At 47.4% G+C, this 23,501-nt stretch overlaps 1 protein-coding gene across 16 annotated transcripts in view; it reads right to left on the bottom strand.

Moving 5' to 3' along the window:
- MYO9B (myosin IXB) overlaps positions 1 to 23,501 on the bottom strand; it is a 115,260-nt gene that overhangs the window by 29,839 nt on the left and 61,920 nt on the right. For 8 of the 16 annotated variants that reach the window (XM_053583555.1, XM_053583554.1, XM_053583558.1 and 5 more), the window contains exons 4-16: positions 18,911 to 18,973; positions 18,364 to 18,463; positions 18,027 to 18,127; positions 17,131 to 17,260; positions 15,553 to 15,642; positions 14,114 to 14,230; positions 12,977 to 13,111; positions 7,922 to 8,043; positions 5,675 to 5,816; positions 5,171 to 5,375; positions 3,394 to 3,475; positions 1,884 to 1,973; positions 129 to 242 (exon numbers count right to left, since the gene is read on the bottom strand). In XM_053583555.1, coding sequence (XP_053439530.1) covers positions 129 to 242; positions 1,884 to 1,973; positions 3,394 to 3,475; positions 5,171 to 5,375; positions 5,675 to 5,816; positions 7,922 to 8,043; positions 12,977 to 13,111; positions 14,114 to 14,230; positions 15,553 to 15,642; positions 17,131 to 17,260; positions 18,027 to 18,127; positions 18,364 to 18,463; positions 18,911 to 18,973 — 1,491 coding nt within the window. The remainder of the gene's footprint in view (positions 1 to 128; positions 243 to 1,883; positions 1,974 to 3,393; positions 3,476 to 5,170; positions 5,376 to 5,674; positions 5,817 to 7,921; positions 8,044 to 12,976; positions 13,112 to 14,113; positions 14,231 to 15,552; positions 15,643 to 17,130; positions 17,261 to 18,026; positions 18,128 to 18,363; positions 18,464 to 18,910; positions 18,974 to 23,501) is intronic. The other 8 variants (XM_053583562.1, XM_053583563.1, XM_053583557.1 and 5 more) reach the window with 7 other exon arrangements.

Below are 23,501 nucleotides of genomic sequence, written 5' to 3'. Positions count from 1 at the left end.
GAGCCAAGGGACAACACTGCATTTTTAGTGGCCAATTTAACTTAGGAAGCCTACAGGCCCCACTGGGACCCCAGGAGCACAGGGGAGGCAGCTGTTGCACTTGTCCAGGGCCCTCACGGGGGACTCACAGGATGAAGGCGCGGGGTTTCTGGAGCCGACTGAGGGATTGCAGAAGCCTACGGGGGTCCTCGCCCTGCCAGGGCAATCCTTTGATGCTCTTGATGATTTGGTTATGCAAATCGCTGACAGGAGGGGTGAGGGTGGGCACAGTGACAGAGAGAAGATGGAGTTAGAGTTGCAGACCCACCACCTTGGGGTCTCCAGTGCCATCGGGGGCCATCTCCAGGCCACTGGAGCCAAAACATGCAAATGCTTATGATTGTGGCTACTCTTCCTTCCTTTGCCTAGGATCAGGACTACTGTGCTGGCTTCCTTAAGCCAGGAGAGGGCCAATGGACTTGGCCACCCATGTGGATTGTTTTCAATCAATCATTTCCATTAGATCAATCAATTTCAACTGATTCTTTTTAACTGGATCATTGAAAAATGTCTCCTATTTAAAAGCCTTTTGAGATGCTTAAAGAGCAGCCAGGGGCTAATTACAAACAAAGACCCTAGGGTATGCTCTCTATGGGAGCATCAAATTGGTCTCCAATCACAATTCTGTGGCTAGATGTTAACATCCTTGCTGGCTTCATAAAGGCCTTCAGTGGAACTTTTTTTTTTCCTTTTTGGAGACTGGGTCTTGCTCCATCTCCCAGGCTGGAGTGCAGTGGCACGATCACAGCTCACTGCAGCCTCAAATTCTGGGCTCAAGCAATTCTCCTGCCTCAGCCTTCCTAGTAGCTAGGACTATAGGCATGTGTTACTACATCCAGCTAATTTTTAAAATTGTTTTGCAGAGGTGGGGTCTGGCTATGTTGTCCAGGCTGGTCTTGAATACCTGGGCCCCAGAAATCCTCCTGCCTTGGCCTCCCAAAGTGCTGGGATTTTAAGTACAAACCCAGCCAACAATGAGTACAATGAATTTGAATATATGAGCCACAAGTGTAAAATAGTGGTTCTCAGGTTCTCCACTTGGGGGGCAAGGCTGACTGATATCTGGGGATATCTGTGATTATTACCACTGGGGCAGAGGCCACTGGCATCTGGTGGGTAGAGGCCAGGGACACTCCTCTATACACTACAATGTAAAGGGCAGGCCCAACTCCAGAAAATGATCCAGCTTAGTGCTAAGGTTGAGAAACCCTGCTCTAGGGGGATGTCACCCCCAAAGAACTTAACCTTATTTGCTTTGTTTTGTTTGATCACTGAGGGTTCAGACTTGAGTGTACACTGTAGGCCTAAATCTTGGCACCAATGTGTGAGAAAGAGAATGCTTTAGAGAACAAAATCACATGCTTTGAAAATGAGTACTAGTGAAGAATGTCTAAATGATAAATGTCTACCAGAGAGCCTCTGGAAATGAGGTTCTGATTTTTGTTTTCGAAATTCTTCATTCCAGACATTTAAAATACATGTTTAAACTCTGGGCAGTCGGCCAGGAAGGACCCCAATGCTCATGCAGCCCCTGTGCTCCATGCACCATGCCAAGTGCCCACACGGCCACACTTACCTGTGCTCCCTACAGCCCTCCAGGAAGGCACAGAACAAAGACAACAGAGGGGTCACATGTCACCTCTATGCTCAGAGTGGCCTCCCCAGCCCTCCATTCCCCTTGACCCGGCCAAATTTGGCAGGAGTGTTCACTGCAGGGCCTGGCATCTCCAGATGGCTGACCGCCTCTTTCCTTGCCCTGGACGCTACATTGAGCGCCTCGGGAAGGTGGTTCCTCTCCATGTGCCTCCCTGGTCTCAGGATCCAAGTCCCTTGCTACTACTTACTTCTTGCTTTCACAGAAAGCAATGATGTCCTCAAAAGCGTTAATATCGAACTCCTCAGAGCCGTCAAATGAGAAATCTAGCATTGAGCAGCTGAAAGGGAGAATCTGTATAAACTTTAACTCGCTCCTTAGGTGGGACCCGAATCCCAGGGCCAGGCCTGGGGGAGATGGATTTTCTTCAGCAATTATGGGGGCCACTTTGTCTTTGTAGGAAAAAGAACCAAAAAACAAAAACAACAACAACAAAAAAAGCCCCAAACCCAAAATCACACAAGCAAATAGGAAGATGTGTCCTTTCTTTTTCCCCCATTTGGGTAAAAAAGTCCATTAAAAATAATATTTTTTACAAAGCAGGAGAAATGATACGCTGTGCTTCCAGACAAACACAAGTGGTCACTTACCTAGGTGCTATAGATCCACCTCCACTCATACACTTTTATGAATCTCCTTACGTTTTCTTATAAAAGGCTCGAAAATAAAATGACTTTTTCTTTTTTTAAGACAGAGTCTCACTTTGTCACCCTCTGTAGAGTGCCAAGGCGTCACAGCTCACAGCAACCCCCAGCTCTTGGGCCTACGTGATTCTCTTGCCTCAGCCTCCCAAGTAGCTGGGACCACAGGGGCCCACCACAACGCCTGGCTATTTTTTTTGTTGTTGTTGTTGCAGTTTGGCTGGGGCCAGGTTTGAACCCACTACCCTCGGTATATGGGACTGATGCCCTACTCACTGAGCCTCAGGCATGGCCCTAAAATGACTTTTTCAAAGTTGAAAATTTAATGACTCTCTCCTTGGGAGAGTCTTGAGAAAGGAGGCGAGACTGGGCTGCCCCAGGGCCTCTGCACGTGCTGCCGTCCTAGAGGCTGCTAGCACGTCCTGCCTGCTCTCCTATTCTGGCTCAACAGCTCCTCTCTCAATGAGGCCTGGCTTGCTCTCTCAGGCTGATAGAGCATCCCTTCTTTGGCTTTGTCACTACTTGGGACACCTGTCCAGTGTGGTCCTTCTTATCCCGCCTGCCTGGCAACAGATGCCTACTGACTTTTATACCCTGGTGCCAGCATATGCTGGGGCATGTGAAGGGCCCTTGGTCCTTGCTCAGGGACCACAAAATACCTTGTGTCATCTTATGTGCAACAAGGAGGTGAATGCATTTCTGGGTGTGAATGAAGTAACTGAGCAGTTACTTTTAGGGCACTCTGGCTAGGCTAAGGGAAGAACTCTGCAATTGAGCCTGTCACTCTGCATGACCAGTGGGCCCTGGGCTCCACCTGCCAACACTCACCCTGGGCCATGAAAAGAAAGGATCCTTCATAAACTGAGCTGCCAGGTGTCCCCCTGAGTCTGCTACTTTGAGTACAGAAAAAAAGAAAGTAAATGCTACTCAGTTCTGGGTCTTCTTGGTTCAAATGGCCACTCAGTGACTTATACAGAGGAACCTAAACCTGCGTGGAGGGTGCTAGGTTTCCTGAGTTGCTGAATGGCTTTGGTTTAGACAACTCGAGGTCTCGCTCACCGGTAAAGTTTTTCTGAAGGGGTGCTGGCTCCTCTTGGCAGCTCTCCCAGGTGACCTCGGGCACTAGGGCTGCCCATACCTGCTGGAGACATAAAGTGAATGGTGGTGGGACACCAAACAGCCTTCTTCCCTCTTCCTTTCCTCGGAGGCTGTGATCCCATTTTTTTTTTTTTTTTCAGGGACAGAGTCTTATTTTATCACCCTTGGTAGAGTGCCATGGCATCACAGCTCACAGCAACCTCCAACTCCTGGGTTTAGGTGATTCTCTTGCCTCAGCCTCTTGAGGCTGGCTATTTTTTGTTGCAGTGTGGCCAGGGTTGCGTTTGAATCTGCCACCCTCGGTATATGGGGCCAGAGCCCTAGCCACTGAGCCACAGGCACTGCCCGTGATCCCAATTTTTTAACTTTTAAAAATTTTGCTTATATAGCCAGGCGTTGTGGTGGGCGCCTGTAGTCCTAGCTGGTCGAGAGGCTGAAGCAAGAGAATCAGTTAAGCCCAAGAGTTGGAGGTTGCTGTTGAGTTGTGATGCCACAGCACTCTACCAAGGGCGACAGCTTGAGACTCTGTCTCTAAAAAAAATTTTTTTTTGCTTAGAGATAGGGTCTTTTTCTTCTTTTTTTCCCCAGAGTCTCACTTTGTCATCCCCTGGTAGAGTGCTGTGGCATCACAGCTCACAGTTAACCTCAGACTTTTGGGCTCAAGCGAGTCTCTTCCTTCAGCCTCTCAAGTAGCTGGGACTATAGGCACCTACTAGAATGCCCAGCAATTTTTAGAGATGGGGTCTTGCTCTAGCTCAGGCTGGTCTTGAACTCATGAACTCAGACAATCCACCTGCATCAGCCTCCCAGAGTGCTGGGAGATATGAGCTATAGTGCCTGGCCTAGAGATAGAGTCTTGCTATGCTGCCCAGGCTGGGATGCAGTGGCACAATCACTCACTGCAACCTCAAACTCCTAGGCTCAAGAGGAGGCCTGTCTCAGCCTCCTAAGTAGCTGGGGCTACAGGTGTGTGCCACCACACCTAGCTAACTTGGACCCATCTTAAAAAGCAGCTTGTTACTCAAACACGGGCAGAGCAGGGGCACTGCAAAGGGTTTGATCCCCAGAACAGAGCACTGTTCACCTCCTGTGTCTCACAAAGGCTTCTCCTACCTCCTTTCCATCAATGCTCTCCATGAGACAGAGCCCCATGGCTGATAACTAAAATTGAAGCTGAGGACGGAAGGTTGAATCCTGAGACCCAGGGGAGCCACCCAATCATACAGCCTCTAGTTCTTTCTGGGAAAAGTGGGGACATGACTTCCTGATATCACCACATCAGCAATTTTATCAGGCCCCTCTTTTGCTGGTCACATACCTGAAGGGCTAGCCAGAGTCTTCAATGAGTCAGGCACATTTCCCTGCCTCAAACCAAGTCCCCATCCAGGATTGAGGGACAGACACATCCCTCAAAGTTGAGAACCAGGCAGGGAATGTTCAGATGTGAGAAGGGGCAGAGCACCAGGAAAAGCTATGTCCCCACAACCAGGAAACTCCCAGGGCCAGGTCAGGGCACGTTATTAGCAAAGGAGGGAACAGAAGAGTTGGTGATAGGATAACATGATGTGACACCATGGTACTGTTTCTGTTTGGGGTGATGGGAAAACTGTAGAACTAGACATTAGTCGTGGTTGGGTTTGTGTAACATAATGAATATACTAAATGCTGCTGAACTGTTCACTCTAAGACATACCTTGGATGCCCCCCTCTCAACAGTGACACTTGTGTGGGCTCCTACCTACTGCCTTCTCGGCCCTCTCTGCCCGCAGGCGTCCAGCCTCCCGGAGCACGGCCATGGCCCGGATGGCGGCCCTGAGCACAGCCCAGCGGAACATTGCCACGGGATCCATGCCAATGAGCTCACGCACATAGGTGCTGTCGCTGCCCCGCAGCAGTGCCACAATGTCGGGCCGCATGTAGTCCATGTTCTTCTCCCGGAAGTCCTGGAGGGGGATGAATACAGGTTGTCACTGAAGGGCCACCTGCCAGTGCCCACTAGAGACCCAGGAGCTGGCATGGGAACAGCTAAAGGTGGGGCAGAGCCCATCCTAGCAACAAATTCTAACCCTGTGGGGTCCTGGGCATTAGAGCTAGGGATTCAGGGCTGGGTCTAAACACCCAAGAACCTTGCCCAGTACTAGGCACAAAAGATGAAGAACCTCCCACTGGTACTTTTCCCAGATTCTGTGCCAATGGTGGCTTTGCTCATATGTCTGCCAATGGTGACGGGATAGACACCTACCTTGATCTGATATTTCACTTTCCCTGCAAAGTGCTGGATGATGAAGGCTGGTTCCATGACTGGGGTGCCGAGGAAGTATTTGTTGTCCTCATGTTGCTGTTTGAACTTGGCCAGCAGGGTCTGGCTTGTGGCATGGGGGAAGCTGGAAAGAGAATGAGAAACCTTGGTGGCAGAATGGCAGCTGATTTATAGGCTATGCATCTCATGCCACACACTCTTGATGTATATTTGAACAAAAGTGGTGCACAGGCAGAAGTCAGCTGAGGGCTCCATAGGCAGAGATGGGTGAACAAACCAGAAACAGAAGGAATGAGCCCGCCTCCCGGAATGTGCTGAACATGTACCAGGGGCCACATCTGCAGCCTGATCTGAGCAGGCTGAGGGAGAAGTGATGCTCTCAGGGCTGCAGAATTAATTCAGAGCAGCCCCATGTCTGGGTCTGGGTGGCTCACTCTCTTCTCCCCCACATGGCTGTTTCCTGGGTGGGCTACAGAGGCCACTGACAGGGCTTGGTGGCGTCTGCAAACATTTGTTCTTGGGGAGGCCTGGATCTGGGCCCATCGTGGGCAGTTCCTGAGAATAATCTCAGGCCCAAGTGACTGCTGGTGTTGAGGCTATTTGCACCTGAATGCTGTGCCTTGGAGGGTGTCCAGCCCCTGCTCCCCTGGTGGGAGGAGAAGCTAGGATATGGGGATGAAGCAGGCCTGTGTTCTGCTCCAGGGAATGGCGGGTGCGGGGGCAGAATAAGGGACTCCTTGTACCTGGCTATTTCTGTCTCCCAGGAGGGAAATGCCACCGTTGGCTTTGGCACACACTTGCTTATGCCTGGCCTCACTGCAAATTCAGGCAGTGGAACGTGGGCTCAGATCCCTAACACTGGGGCTCCATAGCTTAGCAGAGGTGGGGGTAGGGTGGAGTGGGGTGACTGTAGCTACGAAGTGAGGCATCTGCCTTGGGTGCCAAAAAAACCTAGTTGTTGAGATAAAGAACATTTTAATGTATTATTTTAGAAAATACAGCTCAATGTGCAAAAAGGAAAAAATTCCATGGTGAACAAAAATAGTGAGATTTTAAAATAAAGATAGACCCAAGCCTGCAGGGCTAGGTCCTACAGGCTTTCCCTGACAGGCCCAGAAGTGTCCTGGTTCTAGTGACGAAGGTCTCCTTCTGGTGCTCTGCCCTTTCTCTCATCTGCATGTTCTTTACCTGGATCCTGACCATGAGGGGATGTCTCTGTGACCCTCTCTCCAATGGGGACTTGGTTTGAAGAAGGATGTGTCCTCACACATACGGGATAAGAGTATCTTGGCCAGCCTTTAGGGGACATCACCAGCAAAGGAGGTGATGCTAACCAAGAGCTTCTGATAAGAAGAGATGTATCGGGTGAGGCCACATCTACGGTGCATCTTAATGTGCACAGCTATGATTTAACAATAAAAATAATTAAAAAAAAAAAAAAGAGACGTATCTTACCCTTTCTCCCCCAGAACCTGTGAACGTGACCTTATTTGGAAATAGGATTCTTGTAGACATAATTAGTTAAGATGAGGTCATTAGAGTGGGTCCTAATCCAAAACAGCTTATGTCTTTCCAAGGAGAGGAGACAGGGCTGAGACAGAGACACACAGGGAGAAGGCTCTGTGGAGATGGAGGCAGGGACTGAAGTTATGTGGCCACAAGCCAAGAACACTTGGAGCCTTGGAAGCTGGAAGGGGCAGGAATGGATCTTCTCCTAGGTCTAGGGAGAACATAGCTCTGATGACCCCTTGATTTTGGACTTCAGCCTGCTAGAACTATAAGAGACCAAATTCTTATTGTTTCACTCCATCTGGTTTGTGATAATCCATTAGGGCAATCTCAGGAGACTAATTCAGTTAAGTGGCATCTGACTATGCCTTCCCTGTACCCTATGGATGAGGGAACAAGAGGGGCACCTGGATCCTAACTCCACACGCTGTGCAGACCTTTGCAAGCAAGCACCAATCTCATCCCTAGTTTCTAGCCAGACACGGAGCCACAATCTCTCACTGAAAACTCCCGGGGCGGATGTGTTTTCAGGGTGTGCAGATTAATCACACGTGTTACTATTTCTGTGGTGAGCTGTAAGTACATTTTGCAGATGCTGTAGCCAGATGAAACAAAGACTGAGAAGTTCTCGGATGGTCTGGATTTGGGGTAAGGCCCTGGGGGCTGGGGAACCTGACCTAGACCCCATGTTTGCAGACCTGCTGGGTGTGCGATACTCACTTGCTTTCCTCGTCCAGCAGGTAGAAGAGGCCTGTGGGCTTCTTGCTGATGAGATGGATGCAGCCCACGTTGTCTGTGTAGTCTATGTTGTGCCACGTGATCCCTTCATCCTGATATTCCTCCTGTAGGGTAGGGTGGGGGAGAGCAGAAGTTCATAATTTTCCAGATATAGTAATATTTATGTAATACATATTACATAAAGGTTGAGTATCCCTAATCTGAAAATCCAAAATATGGAATGCTTCAAAATCTGAAACTTTTATGATTTTGGTTTGTTTGTTTGTTTTTTGCAATTTTGGCCGGGGCTGGGTTTGAACCCACCACTCCCGATATATGGGGCCGGCGCCCTACTCCTTGAGCCACAGGCACCGTCCATGTGTGTTTTTTTTATTTTGAGACAGAGCCTAAGGCTGTCCCCCTGGGTAGAGTGCTGTGGCATCACAGCTCACAGCAACCTCCAACTCCTGGACTCAAGCAATTCTCCTGCCTCCGCCTCCCAAGTAGCTGGGACCATAGGCGCGCACCACAACACCCGGCTATTTTTTGGTTGCAGCCATTGTTTGGGGGGCCTGGGCTGGATTTGAACCCGCCAGCTCAGATGTATGTGGCTGGCACCTTAGCTGCTTGAGCCATAGGCGCCAAGCCTGTTTTTTTTTTGAGACACGGTTTCACTCTGTCACCTGGGCTATAGTGCAGTGGTATCACTGTAGCTCACTGCAACTTCATACTTCTGGGCTCCAGTGATCTTCTTGCCTCAGCCTCCCGGTTAATTAGGACTACAGGCTCCCACCACCACACCTGGCTAATTTTTCTTTTTGTAGAGATGGGATCTTGTTCTTGCTCAGGCAGGTCTTGAACTCCTGACCTCAAGAGATCCTCCCACCTTGCCTTCCCAAAGTACTAAGATTACAGATGTGAGCCCCTACGCCTGGCCTTAATATCTGAAACTTATTTTTTTTTTGGAGGTGGAGTTCTCACTATGTTGCCCAGGCTGGAGTGCAGTGGGTATTCACATGTGCGATCCCACTACTGATCAGCATGGTACTTTTGACCTGCTCAATTTCCAACCTGGGTTGGTCCCCCTCCTTAGGCAACCTGGTGGCCTCCCTTTATCCCCGCTCCTGGGAGGTCATGGTATTGATGCCGAATTTAGTGCAGATATCTGATGAGCACAGCACACTACAGCCCCAAACTCCTGGACTCAAGTGATTCCCCCACCTCAGCCTGGTTGTTGGGACTACAGGTGCATGCCACTGCGTCCAGCTAAAATCTGAAACTTTTTAAGCTTCAGAATTGTAAGAGACAAAAAGGTGGTCTCTGGTGTTGCTGGTATGTACCTGTAATCTCAATGACTCAGGAGGCTGAGGCAGGAGGATCGCTTGAGCCCAGGAGTTTGAGATGAGCTTGGACAATACAGCAAGGCCTCATCTCCAATAAAAGAAAAACAATCGCAAACTTTTTAGCACCTCGGTGATGCTCAAAGGCAATGCTTGGTGGTGCATTTCTGATTTTGGATTAGGAACACTCAACTGGTAAGTATAATGCAAATATGCCAAAATATGAAAAAAAGCTGAAATCTGGGACACTTCTGGTTCTGAGCATTTCAGATAAGGAATACCCAAGCTGCCAAAGAAGACTGATGTACAAACAAGCATATTTATATATAGTGTGTAAATAACAAAATGCATGTTAATATATAAATAAGGATACATTAGTAGTTAACTATTTAAAGTTATTAGCTATATTATCTTAAACAGAAAACAAAAATGCAATTTCTCAAATGTTAATCACAGCAAGGTGCTTAAAATCACATTTAAAATCACCCAGGGGTCAAAAACCTTTCTCTATAAAGGGCCAGACAACACTTCATGAGCCAAATACTATCTCTTGTGACTGCTGGTTATAGTGTGAAAGCAGCCACAGACAATATGTAAACAAATGGCTGTATGCCAATAAAGCTTTATTTATAAAAACAGCTGGGGGACTGGATTTGACTCACAGGCTGTGGTTTGTTATGTGTCCAATATAATTAATGACTATAATGTTAGAGACTGGTATAACTCCAAGATTTCTAATAGTCACATTTAAAAAGTAAACCCAGGCATGGTGCTGCAAGTACCCTAATCTCAGCTACTTGGGAGGCTTAGTCCAGCCTGGGCAATGTAGCAAGACCTCGTCTGTAAAAAAATAAAGAAGAAAAATAAGGAAATAAAATATAAAAATAGGTGAAATTAACTTTAATAAATAATGCACTTAATTTAACACAACATATCCAAAATGTGATCGAGTCAACATATAATCAATAAAAAAAATGTTGAGGCCAGGTACAGTAGCTCATGCCTGTAATCTCAGCACTGAGGGAGGCCAAGGCGGGAGGACTGCTTGAGGCTAGGAGTTCCAGAACAGCCTGAGCAAAAGCGAGATCCCCTCTATACAAAAAAATAGAAAAATTAGCAAGACATGTGGTGGGTGCCTGTAGTCATAGCTACTTGCAAGATTGAGGCAGGTTATCAGTTGAGCCCACGAGTTTGAGGTTGCTGTAAACTATGATGACACCATTGCCTGGTGAAAGAATGAGATTCTGTCTCAAAAAAAGATTAGAGACAGTTTATGTTCTTTTTTTTCCCCACACTAAGTCTTCGCAATTTGAAGTATGTCTCTCTTTCCCCAAAGGTCTTAATTCCAACCAGCCACATTCCAAAAGTTTTTTTTGAGACAGAGTCTCACCATGTTGCTCTTGGTACAGTACCATGGCATCACAGCTCACAGCAACCTCCAACTCTTGGGCTTAAGTGATTCTCTTGCCTCAGCCTCCCAGGTAGCTGGGACTATAGGCCCTCACCACAATGCCCAGCTATTTGTTGTTGTTGTTGTTGTTGTAGTTGTCATTGTTGTTTGGTGGGCCCAGGCTGGGTTCAAACCTGCCAGCTCTGGTGTATGTGGCTGGTGCCTTAGCTGCTGAGCTATAGGCACTGAGCTAATAGCCAGAAGGTTTAATAGAAAAATCAGCTAAATATTTAGATAAATCCACCCATTTTTCCCCCCATCAGAATTGTGAAGGTGAAGGATAGTACTTGAGTAAAGGTGGCTACTTGGCAGTAAAAAGACATGATGTAGATGATTACTACTGTTGACCAAAGCAAATCCTTAAAAGGCAAATCTGTTTTCTCTCCCATCAAAAGGACTTTCCCATTTGGGCAAAGAAGGTCCAAATATAACCGGTAGCTCAAAACATCCCCGATATCTGCCTCAGCCTGGGCTGGTAGGATTTTCTTGGACTTTCTCTCTGACAGAGAAAAATTCTGAGGCAAGTTCACCAAGGATCTGGATCTCAAGGGAGATTCCAGTTCTAACTCATTCCATTCTACCCAGGGCTGGGTGGGCAACAAAATGATATTTCCTTGTAAAAAAGTGCAACTGTTGTTAAAGAAACGGTATGGTGGTTCTTCAAGAAATTAAATGTAGGCTCGGTGCCTGTGGCTCAAGTGGCTAAGGTGCCAGCCACATAAACCTAAGCTGGTGGGTTCGAATCCAGACCAGGGCCTGCCAAACAACAATGACGGCTGCAACCAAAATATAGCTGGATGTTGTGGCAGGCGCCTGTAGTCCCAGCTACTTGGGAGGCTGAGGCAGGAGAATCGCTTGAGCCCAGGAGTTGGATGTTGCTGTGAGCTGTGATGCCACAGCACTCTACCCAGGGCGACAGCTTGAGGCTCTGTCTCAAAAAAAAAAAAAAAAAGAAAGAAATTAAATGTATAATCACTACATGATCAGACAAGTCCACTTCTGGGTATATACCCCAAAGAAGTGAAAACAGAGTCCCAAAGTGGTATTTGTGGATGAATAAACAAAATGTGATATACTTGTGTAATGGAATACGAATCAGTCTTAAAAAAGGGAATTCTGATACAAGTTACAATGTGAATGGATGGTGAGGACATTATGCTGAGTGAGATAAGCCAGACACAAGAAGACAAATACTGTATAATCCCACTTATATGAGGTCCTGAGAGTTGCCAAATTTACAGAGACAGAAAGTAGAATGGTAGGTGCCGGGGGTTGGGGAGAGGGGAGAAAGGGAGTCGGTGTTTCACGGAGACAGAGTTTCAGTTTGGGAAGGTGAAAAGAAGATAATTTTTTTTTTTTTAATTTTTATTTGCAATTTCAGCTTGCTTGTTCATTCTTCTTCGTTTGAAGTACTTTTTGTTGTTGTTCATTTTCTTCTTTTTTTTTAATGTTCTTCCTCTGGCGATGCTCTGTCCCGTTGCTTCCCCAGTAGCTGGGATTACAGATGCCCACCACAACGTCCGGCTGTTTTTGATGTTAGTAGAGGCGGGGTCTTACTCTGGCTCACTGCTGCTCATACTGGTCTCAAACCTCTGAGCTTAGGCAATCCACCTGCCTGGGCCTCCCACAGCCCTGGGACTACAGGTGTGAGCCACCACGCCCAGCCTTTCTTCTTTTTTGAGACACAGAGTCGTACTCTGTCACTCAGGCTGAAGTATAGTGGTGTCATCATAGCTCATTGCAACCTCAAATGATGCTCCTACCTCAGCCTCCTAAGTCGCTGGGACTACACGATCCCACTCCCATACCTGGCTTATTCTTCTATTTTCTGGAGAGATGGGCATCTTGCTTTTGCTCAGATTGGTCTCAAACTCTTGACCCTCCCTCTCTGACCTTCCAAAGTGCCAGGATTACAGGTGTGAGCTACCATGCCCAGCAAGAAGGTAAATTTTGTGATGTGCTTGTTACCAAATAAAAAAAATTATTTATTTATTTTGAGACAGAGTCTCACTTTTCACCCTCTGTAGAGTGCCATGGCCTCATAGCTCATAGCAACCTCAAACTCGTGGGCTCAAGCAATCCTCTTGCCTCAGTTTTTCCATGTTAATAGAGATAGAGTCTCACTCTGGCTCAGGCTGGTCTCAAACTCATGAGCTCATGCAATCCACCTGCCTCAGCCTCCCAGAGTGCTAGGATTACAGGCATGAGCCATTGAGCTCAGCCTAAATAAAAAAAATTTTTTTTTTTAATAAAAGGACACTTCCTCACCTGCTCCAGTTTGAAGATGTGCTGATTGAAGTAATACTGCAGTTGTTCATTGGCATAGTTGATGCAGAATTGTTCAAAACTATTCCTTTCAAAGTCTTCAAACCCAAAGATGTCAAGGACCCCGATGGACAGGCACTGGAAGAGAACATGAGAACATGATCACTACCACTGGGACCCCGAAGGGAGCTGACTTTTGTGGGAGGTGCTGGCTTCATGGGTGGTGACCTGTTAAGTCCAGAGATCCCTGTGTTTGCCTGAACACTCTGCTATCTCCAGCTTGGAATCTGTAACTGTTTTTTGTGTTTTTTTTAAGACAAAATCTTACTTTGTCACCCTTGGTAGAGTGCCGTGGCATCACAGCTCATAGCAACCTCAAACTCTTGTGCTCAAGTGATTCTCTTGTCTCGGTCTCTCAAGTAGCTAGGACTACAGGCACCCGACACAAAGCCCAGTTATATATATATGTGTGTATATACATATGCACACACACACCTATATACACACACACACACACACATATATATATATTTCTTTTTTTAGAGACAGGCTTGCTCAGGCTGGTCTCGAACGTGTGAGTTCAGGCCAAACCACCTGCCTCGTCCTCTCAGAGTGCTAGGATTACAAGCATGAGCCACCTCACCCAGCCGGAATCTATAACTTTTAATTTTCCGTTTTGTTTTTAAGAGATGGAGATCTTGCTATGTTGCCCAGGTTGGTCTCGAACTCTCGGCCTCTTGAGTAGCTAGGATAATAGGTGTGAGGCACTGAACCTGGCTAAAATCCAGTCTTTATATTTATTTATTAATTTATTTTTTTGGAGACAGAGTCTCACTATGTTGCCCTTGGTAGAGTGTTGTGGCACCATAGCTCACAGCAACCTCAAACTCTTGGGCTCAAGCAATTCTCTTACTTCAGCCTCCCAAACAGCTGGGACTACAGGTGCCCACCACAAAGCCTGGCTATTTTTTGGTTGCAGTTGTCATTGTTATTTAGCTGGCCCAGGCCCATGGAAGGAACCAACAGTCTAGACTGCAAATCCTTTAGTTCCTAATGTCATGGATTTTTGCCAAAGATGTCTGGTACTAAGGACACGGCCTTCTCTGGCCTGGCATGGTAGAGCAGACAGGGGACACTCACTGAGACCGCCTCCTCCATGTCCTTCTTGTTGAGGAGGGCGTGGTTGATCCTTAGCACGATCCAGTCGAACAGGGCACTGTACAGTGACTTGGCCATGGAGTCACGGGCGGTTATGGCCTGTGGACACAGAGGGGGCAGCTCACCTCAGATGGGGCAGACCTTGCACTAAGCCCCCCTTGGTCTGTGCATAGAGAGAACTCAAGGCTGCCTCTTTCAACACATAAGTCATCTAGTACACCCACTTTCTTTTCTTTCTTTTTTTAATTGAAATAGGGTCTTGCTCTGTCACCCAGGCTCAAATGCCATGGCATCATTATAGCTCACGGCAACCTCAAATTCAAGTGAGCTTCCTGCCTGAGCCTTCTGTGTAACTGGGATTACAGGGCCTACCATAACTCCTGGCTCATTTTTCTGTTTTAGTAGGTACAGAGTCATGCTCTTGCTTTGGCTGGTCTCCAACACCTGACCTCAAGTGATCCTCCTACCTCAGCCTCCCAGAGTGTTAGGATTATAGGTGTGAGTCATGATGCTGAGCCTCAAATGACTTTTTTAAAAGGTCTAATCCACATATAATAAATTTACTCTTTGTACATTTTCAGTTCTTTGCAGACCCTCTGGTGTGGCCTTCCCTAGATGTCACAGAGATGAAGCCAAACAGAATGCAGCCCTGCCTGGCATCCCTGGCTCAACACATGCTGCCTCTGGGGGACACTCATACTCCTGGGGTCTTGGGTGTCCTACAGTGACTTCTGGTACAATCATGTGATACCTTGGCTCCTGTGTGGGTTCAGAATGTCCCCAGGGCCAGTCTGAAATGCCTGAGCAGCTTCCTGTTGCATGAGTAGCCACCACCAGCTAAAACCCCCGCCTATGGCAAGGTACTTTCCTGGTACTATCCAAGCTGCAAGTGACACTGCTCTTAAGATGTGAAAAAGCTAAAGAAGTGCACCAAGGAGATAACATCTGGGCTGGCGCAGAGGCCAGAGAAACACATCTTAATTATAGATTTAGGGGCATGGGCCTGAGACAGGCTGGGAGCCTTGTAATGGTCATAAATGTCACATTCCAGAGCCCAGGGGTCACCAAACTTTTTCTGGGCAGGGCCAGGGAGGCAATATTTTTGGCTTTGTGGCCCTGATGGTGTTCTCAATTGGTCAGTACTGCTTCTGCAGTACAAAAGAAGACATAGATAGTATGCAAATGAATGAGTGTAAGCATGTGCCAATAAACTTTATTTATAAAACCAGGTGGTGGGCCAGAGTGCACCAATTCAGCTTGCCATGTCACACCTGAGCTAAGTGAGAAGCAGTGGTGCTGCTGAAGTTCTATTCCAGCACCTCAGAGACAGTAAGAAATGGTCCACATTGGCTCTTTCTAAAGGACTCTCTTGTTTGTATTTTGGGGAGATGGTACCCTTTGAGAACATGGGCAGTACTCACCTCGCTGAGGCTGTAGGGAAGGATGAGCTTATCATTGACGGTCACTGTTTTTCTTTTGGTCAGAACCTCTACCAAGATCTCTCGCTTCACCTGTTTTAAGGATGAGGAAGGGAGCAGAAAAGGGGAGATAGAGTGTGTATCAGGCATGGCCTCACATCACTGGGTTGAGCCCTGGACACTGATGCAGATGGGAGATGGACCTCCCACTCTCACCCCATGGTGAGGCCAGGAAGTGGGCCGGAAAGCCACCAACCTAAGATGTGCTGTTCTAAGCACAGCAGGTTCCAGGATTCTCACATGGCACAGTCTCACTGATGGCCCTGGGTGTGTCTGTGCACAGACCCACTGGCTCTCAACTAGGGCTAAATCTGCCCCAGGGGACACCGTGTGAATGTAAGCCATGAGCTCAGGTGGCACTGGATGACCTGCACTTGTTGCCATCACTGGTAGTTCCCACCCTGTGTGCACAGGCTGGGTGTGGGGCTCACATCTTACCCAGACACCCCATGCCCTTGTCCCTCCCAAACAGCCTCGCCCTCTCCCTGAGCCAGTAATCTCTGCCCATCAGTAGCAATAGTAGGGGTTGAGGAACTTCCCAAATCTTCCAGTAGGTGCTCACGTATCCCCCCAAAGTCAACAGAAGCTGGGGCTCCTGCAGGCCTTCTTGAAGAAAAAACACAGATAAAATACGTGCTCAGCAAGCCGGGAAGGCGGGGCTTTCTGGCCTTGCCACGGTTTTTGTTCTTTGGGCTGGATCATTCTCTGACATGGGTGCCATCCTGTGTCCTGCTCATTGCAGGCTGTGGAGCAGCATCCCTGGCCTCCACCTACTAGGTGCCGGGAGCATTCTCTACTCTGACAACCAGAAAGATCTTCAGATGTTGCTCAGTGTCCCCTGGGGCAGATTTAGCCCTAGTTGAGAGCCAGTGGAGAGAGGATGGTAGGTCCAATGAGAAAGTTACCTTGCTGTTCAAACTATAGTTTTTTGGGTTCTTTTACAGCAGCGGTTCTCAACCTGTGGGTTGCGACCCACAGGAACTGTATTAAAAGGCTGTGGCATTAGGAAGGTTGAGAACCACTGTTTTTAAAACAGAGTTTTGTTCTGTTACCCTAGCTAGGATGCCAGGGTATTATCATAGTTCCATGAAACCTCAAACTCCTAGGCTCAGGTGATCCAACTGATTCTCTTGCCTTAGACTTCTGAATAGTTGGGACCACAGGCACCCAACTAATTTTTTCTATTTTTAGTAGAGATAGGCGTCCCGCTTGTGCTCAGGCTGGTCTCAAAGTCCTGAGGTGGTCCTCCTACCTCAGCCTCGCAGAGTGCTAGATTACAGGCATAAGCCACCATGCCTGGACAAGCTATAGTTTTAAGGAAGTTTTCACTTGAAGGGCTGAGGCAGGAGGTGTTCCTGTATGGGGAGCTCATGAGAAATGAAAAAGACACACGGCAGAGATGACAGGGAAGGAGCTAGGCCTTGGTTTATAAAACTGACCAATGCAAGAAGTTCTGGGCACCTGCGTTATGACCAGGAGCCCTAAGCTGGGCCCAAGGGGTGACAGAGGCAGCAGTGGTACCTTCAGAAGCTGGGACAATGTGTCCAGCACCTCAGGTGGCCCGACCTCCAGGCCTTCTTCTCGGCCCGTGGCTCTCTTCTTATAAGTGACATTGCCCAGATAGAGGATGGCAGAGAGGACAGAAAAAATCCTGGGAAAGAAAAGGAATGTACGTTTGGGTGCTTTCTACATTCACAGAACAGCCGAAACTTCTAGGGAACTGGGCTGGAATCATAAAACTGGCAAATTCTGGTCAGAAGGCGTGAAGTTTGAAAAAATGTCTAATGCCTCTGCTGAGGATGCCTTCTGTGAAAGGGGACTTTACAGATAGCTACTTTGATTACTTTGTTGCTGTTGCTTTTTTTTTGTTGTTAGGAATGCTTTTTTTCTTTTGAGACAGAGTTTCACTATGTTGCCTCAGTAGAGTGCTCTGGTGTCACAGTTCACAGCAACCTCAAACTCTTGGGCTCAAGGGATTCTCTTGCCTCAGCCTCCCTAGTAGCTGGGACTACAGGCATCCACCATAACACCTGGCTATTTTTTGTTGTTTTTTAGCAGGTCCGGGCCAGGTTCAAACCCACCAGCCCTGGGGCATGTAGCCGGCATGCTAACCACTGAGCTATGGGCACAGAGCCCGTGGGAGTGCTCAGCCAGGCTAAAGTGCAGTGACATAATCATAACTCACTGCATCCTGGGTTCCTACAACCCCCCGTCCTACCTTTCTGAGCAGCTGGGAGTATAGGCGTGGGCCACCACACTGGGTCACATGCTCATTGTTGCTTATCCTTAAGATGGTTTTGTTCTGGGTCTGCCCATTTATTACTGGCTTGAGGGTCGGATCTTAATAGTGACCAAGAAGAGCCAAGGGCGTCCCCTGTAGGTCATGGCAGAATGGTGGCCTGGGCCTGCCTACTTACTGCTTCTTGGTGGCGGGGAGGAAGCCCACCATCTCCATGGCCAGCTTGAGTCTTTCAAAGTCATGTTTTAGGTCTTCCCCATCTTCTATCTTCAAGTTATGCTGAAAAACAAAGGTGTTGGCACTCTGGGCATTTCTGGGATGGCCAGGGTGGCATGTAAGAGTGACTTTGGTTGGAAGTGATGGGGCAGGGCTGAGGACTGTGGGAATGAATGGGCTCCTTTATGCCACTTCCTTGGAGCCAGTTTGGGGCCAAGGCAGACAGCCTCTGACTTCCCGGCTGTGAGCATAAACAACTCATGGCAGGGAACAGAGGTGGTGTTTGTGGGACTGTTTACCTGGTTGAGGTAGAAATAATCTTCAGGCTGCTTGAGCTGAAATTCTTGGCGCTCTTCCTTGCTGACACCAAGTAACAAATAATAAAACACATGGTAGTTCCTGTGGGTCAAAATTAGGAGGAAAAAAGTCGTCTTTGGAGGCCAGGCCATAGGTACTTTTTAAATCACTACTAATATTGCTTTGGAGACTACACAAGGGAGGAAAAAGCACTTCAAACATATACACATCTAAAGCATTAAGTCGATTCTTAGTATCTCTTTAAAAAAAAATCAAACTTCTCAAGTGACCAGGTGGAAGGTGAGTGAATTTAGGTCTCATCTGTCAAGCAGAAATGTTTTTCCAATGCAAACACATTTGGGGCAGACACCTGAATACCTACTGAGGGTAAAACCTCAATACGTTTTGGGAAGAAGCACAAACAAGCAGGTTCAGAGAAGGTATGGGCACAAAGCTCAAGGTCACAGGAACAGGCCCCCCTCCCTGAGATAGCCTCCACAGCCTCCCCTGAACAAATGCAGACAGTGTGGCATTCAAACATCTTCCTACCTCTCATCCTTCTCCTGAGAGACCAGGCGAGACTTTTCAAGCAGGTATTTTTCAACAACAGCTCTGTCATTAAAAGAAAAAAAGGAAGAAGAATAAAATGCTACATTTTATTATGTTAATATTGTTTTCTTGAAGAACTATTTTTTTTTTTTTTTTAGACAGACCCTGAGCTAGAGTGTGCTGGTGTCACCAGAGCTCACTGCAGCCTCACATTCCTGGGCTTAAGTCATCCTCCTGCCTCAGACTCCCAAGTAGCTGGGACTACAGAGGTGTACATCACCGCACCTGGCTGTTTCAATTTTTTGTAGAGATAGGGGTCTCACTGCATTGCCCAGGCTGGTCTCAAACTCCTGGTCTCAGCAATCTTCCTACCTTGGCCTCTCAAAGTGCCAGGACTATAGGCCTGAGATACCATGCCCAGTGTGTAGAATTGTGTTTTGTATATTATTCAGTAGGATGATATGGTCACCTACAAATTAACTTCTTTTGGTGCAATGTAAATATTAGTATATAGTGTGTAAATGTAGCCATCCTAAATGTCACCCTGCCCTTTGACTACAATCTATAAAAATAAGAACCCTGGGCTGGCTACTTTTGCTCCCCAGATCAGATCCAGACCGATGGATGGACACAAAAGCCTGAAATGACACCATTTGAGACCCACCCTAGGTGGACGGGGATAGGAGTGATCGTACCCACCGATCACAGACAATACAAGAAGGTCATCCCCAATCCTACCATCTCCCCAGCCTTTAAATGTTTCTCTTAATTATAAAAATTTTTCTTTCCCTGAATAGGAACATCATACATTATCAGGGCACATTTGCTACAAGTAAGAAACTGTAATTAGCCAGGCATAGTGGCTCAGGCCTGTAATCTCAGCTATTTGGAGGCTGATATGAGAGGATCACTTGAGCCCAGAAGTTTGAGGCTATAGTGAGCTATGATCAGAGTCACCATACTCCAGCCTGGGCAACAGAGACCTTGTTGCCAAACAAACAAACAAACAAACAAAGCCTAAGCCCTCCAGACCTTCAATCAACGATGGAACAATGGGCCCACTCTTGGCCAAGGGGATATCAGAGAAATCTTTTTTTTTTTTTGGTTTTTGGCCGGGGCTGGGTTTGAACCCGCCACCTCCAGCATATGGGACCGGTGCCCTACTCCTTGAGCCACAGGCCCTGACCAGATGGGAGGTCAGATACACCTCATTATACTCCCACCCTTTTGTGGCTCAGAAACAAGTGACCAGTATTGATATTAAAACAGAGATCATGAGACTGACAAGATGGACTCTTAGGGCAATTAGACACCAAATTAAAAGCAGGACTTAAGGTCGTGCCAGACAGGATTAAGTCATGTACCCCTATACTTAGAGAATAAACAATACCACAAGGTTTTTCTTTTTCTCTAGCAGCTAAACAAGCACTGGCCTGGAGATATGCAATATTCAAACAATTGCAGCTCATCCAACACCAGATGCTGATTAACTGACCCCCACTCCTTTGTGTCACAAGTCATAAATATAGCTACGATTGGACAAGAGACTGTTTTTAATAACTTTTTCCTGATAAGATACCACCAACCATGAATTGGTTTTGGCTAGTTTACAGAAGTAGACCACTGAGTGCCTTCATGGTCCTGCTTTACCTTTTGATGTATAGCGCTTAACTATTATATATTTTTTTCTTTTTTTTTTTGAGACAGTCTCACTCTGGTGTCCTGACTAGAGTACCCTGGCATTACAGCACACAGCAACCTCAAGTTCCTGGGCTCAAATGATCCTCTTGCCTCAGTTTTACTATGTTTTTAGTAGACAGGGTCTTGATATTGCTTATGCTGGTCTCTACCTCCTTAGCTCAAGCAATCCATCCACCTGGGACTGCCAGAGTGCTCGGATTATAGCCGTGAGCCATTGTGCCTGGCCTAACTGCCACATAATTAAATGTTAAGTCTCTCCCCCAAAGCCATCACAGGTCATATGGAACATGCACGTTTGTTCAATGTGCATGTGAGAACCCCCTTCATGAATATTTATAGTTCCTCCTATAATCGCTTGAATATGCATACTTAGCTAACCTATTCAGCTGAAATCTTTGTTCTGTCCTCCCTTCCCTTGCAGTGCCTCTGTTGCAGGTCTTCCCGGTCTTTCAAGATGGGACATATGGTCTCCTAATTCACAGATCTCATGATTTTTCAGTTGATAGTAGCATGAATCAGTGCTTCATTCTATTTTATGGTTGAATAATATTCTACCATGTGGATGGACTACATTTTGTTCATCTATCCAGTTGTTGTTGGGCCTTTGGGTTGTTTCTAGGTTTTAGCTATATTGAATAACTCTGCTGTGGAAATTTGTGTATAAATCCTTGTGTGGATGTGTGTTTCCTTTTCTCTTGGGTTAATACCTAGGAGCAGAATTGCTGGGCCATATGGTAATTATATACTCAGCTTTTTAAATTTCTTTTTTTTTTTTTTGTAGAGACAGAGTCTCACTGTACCACCCTCGGGTAGAGTGCCGTGACGTCACACGGCTCACAGCAACCTCCAGCTCTTGGGCTTCCACGATTCTCCTGCCTCAGCCTCCCGAGCAGCTGGGACTACAGATGCCCACCACAATGCCCGGCTATTTTTTGGTTGCAATTCAGCCGGGGCTGGGTTTGAACCCACTACCCTCGCTATATGGGGCCGGCGCCCTACTCACTGAGCCACAGGCGCCACCCAATAATTTCCTTTTTTTTGAGACAGTCTCATTTGGTCACCCTTGGTAGAGTGCCATGGCATCTTAGCTCACAGCAACCTCAAACTCTTGGGTAATAGCAAGAGTTCTCTTGCATCAGCCTCGCAAACAGCTGGGACTGCAGGTGCCTGCCACAGCACCTGGCTGTTTTTTAGAGATGGGGTCTCGCTCTTGCTCAGGTTCGTCTCCAATTCATGAGTTCAGTTCAGGCAATCCACCCACCTCAGCCTCCCAAGTGCTGGGATTATAGGTGTAAGCCACCGTGCCCAACTTTACGTTCAGCTTTTTTTTTGGAGACAGAGTCTCACTATGTTGCCCTTGGTAGAGTGCCGTGATGTCACAGCTCACAGCAACTCTCGGGCTTAAGTGATTCTCTTGCCTCAGCCTCCCAAGTAGATGGGACTACAGGTGCTCCATATCACAACACCTAGCTATTTTTTTTTGTTGTAGTTGTAGTTGTTATTATTGTTTAGCTGGCCTGGGCTGGGCTCCAACCTGCTAGCCCTGGTGTATATGGCTGATACCCTAACCACTGAGCAATGGGTACCAAGCCATGTTCAGCCTTTTTTTTTGTTGTTGCAGTTTTTGGCCAGGGCTGGGTTTGAACCCGCCATCTCTGGCATATGGGGCCGGCACCCTACTCCTTTGAGCCACAGACGCCAGCCTATTCTGCCATTTATTGTTTTCTCTGTACCAAGCACTTAATGTGTTCCCTCCAAATTAAGTTCTCATAGCCCCCTTGGCAAGCTTGTGGTGTCACATGGAACCTTGAGACTGAGGGAGCTAGAACAGAAAACCAGTATCTCTGTAGCCATCCAGTGTTTCATAAGGACCTACTATGTCCTAGTCATCATTCGAAAGCATTTTTTCGGAACCTACTATGTCCTAGTCATCGTTCAAAAGCATTTCTTGGGAACCTACTATGTCCTAGTCATCATCCAAAAGGATTTCTTGGGAATCACCCGACCGCTGGGGTGGCCACAGTGCCTCCCAATGGTGGACACGGAGCTCAGGCATTTTGTCCAGGACCTCACAGGAGGGAGATGACCTGGTGGGTTGTCACAGGTCTGGATAGACTGGCGTGTGCACTGGGCAGGGACTGCAGATCACCCTCATTTTGCCCATTATATAGGAGACTCAGCTGGTGCCTGAGGGCTGGTAGGGCCTGAAGACAGCATGGATCGCTTGGTCTAGGGCTTGTTGGACATGCCCTGTCTCTCTTTCCATATATGTAGGCTCACACAGGGATGTACAACATGCATGGCTGGGTTTCCAGTGGCTGGGCCTGGGTCCTCTCTTCTTTTAAAATAGGAGAAAAGTGGCTCACACCTGTAATCCTAGCACTCCGGGAGGCCCAGAGGGGTGGATTGCCTGAGCTCACAGGTTGGAGACAGCCTGAGCCAGAGTGAGATCCTGTCTCTAAAAATAGCTGGGTGTTGCGGGGGCGCCTGTAGTCCCAGCTACTTGGGAGGCTGAGGCAAGAAAATCCCTTGAGACCAAGAGTTTGAGGTTACTGTGAGCTGTGATGACACAGCACTCTACCGAGGGCGACAAGTGAGTCTCTGTCTCAAAAAATAAAATAGGAGAAAAACATTTTCTTCTATTCCTTCTTTCAGCTAGTAACCATGCACTCTCAGCATCTTTAATTAGTCTGTTTTCCTGGGGAGGAAAGATCTATCCGGTTCTAGAATCAGACTCATGTTTGAATCTCAACCTGTGGCCAGCTCCTTGTGCTGTGTCTGTGTGTAGCAGGGAGGACATAACCCCACATTGGCAGGAAGGCAGGATGGCCATAGGTATCTGGTACTGAGTTTCATTTGGTTGACAATGGCCCCTTCCCTTTCCTCATCA

This window comes from Nycticebus coucang, chromosome 3 (genome assembly GCF_027406575.1).
Source record: "Nycticebus coucang isolate mNycCou1 chromosome 3, mNycCou1.pri, whole genome shotgun sequence".
Taxonomy (NCBI): domain Eukaryota; kingdom Metazoa; phylum Chordata; class Mammalia; order Primates; family Lorisidae; genus Nycticebus; species Nycticebus coucang.
Note: the sequence above shows the minus strand (reverse complement) of the source record. Positions and strands in the feature narration are given on the sequence as shown.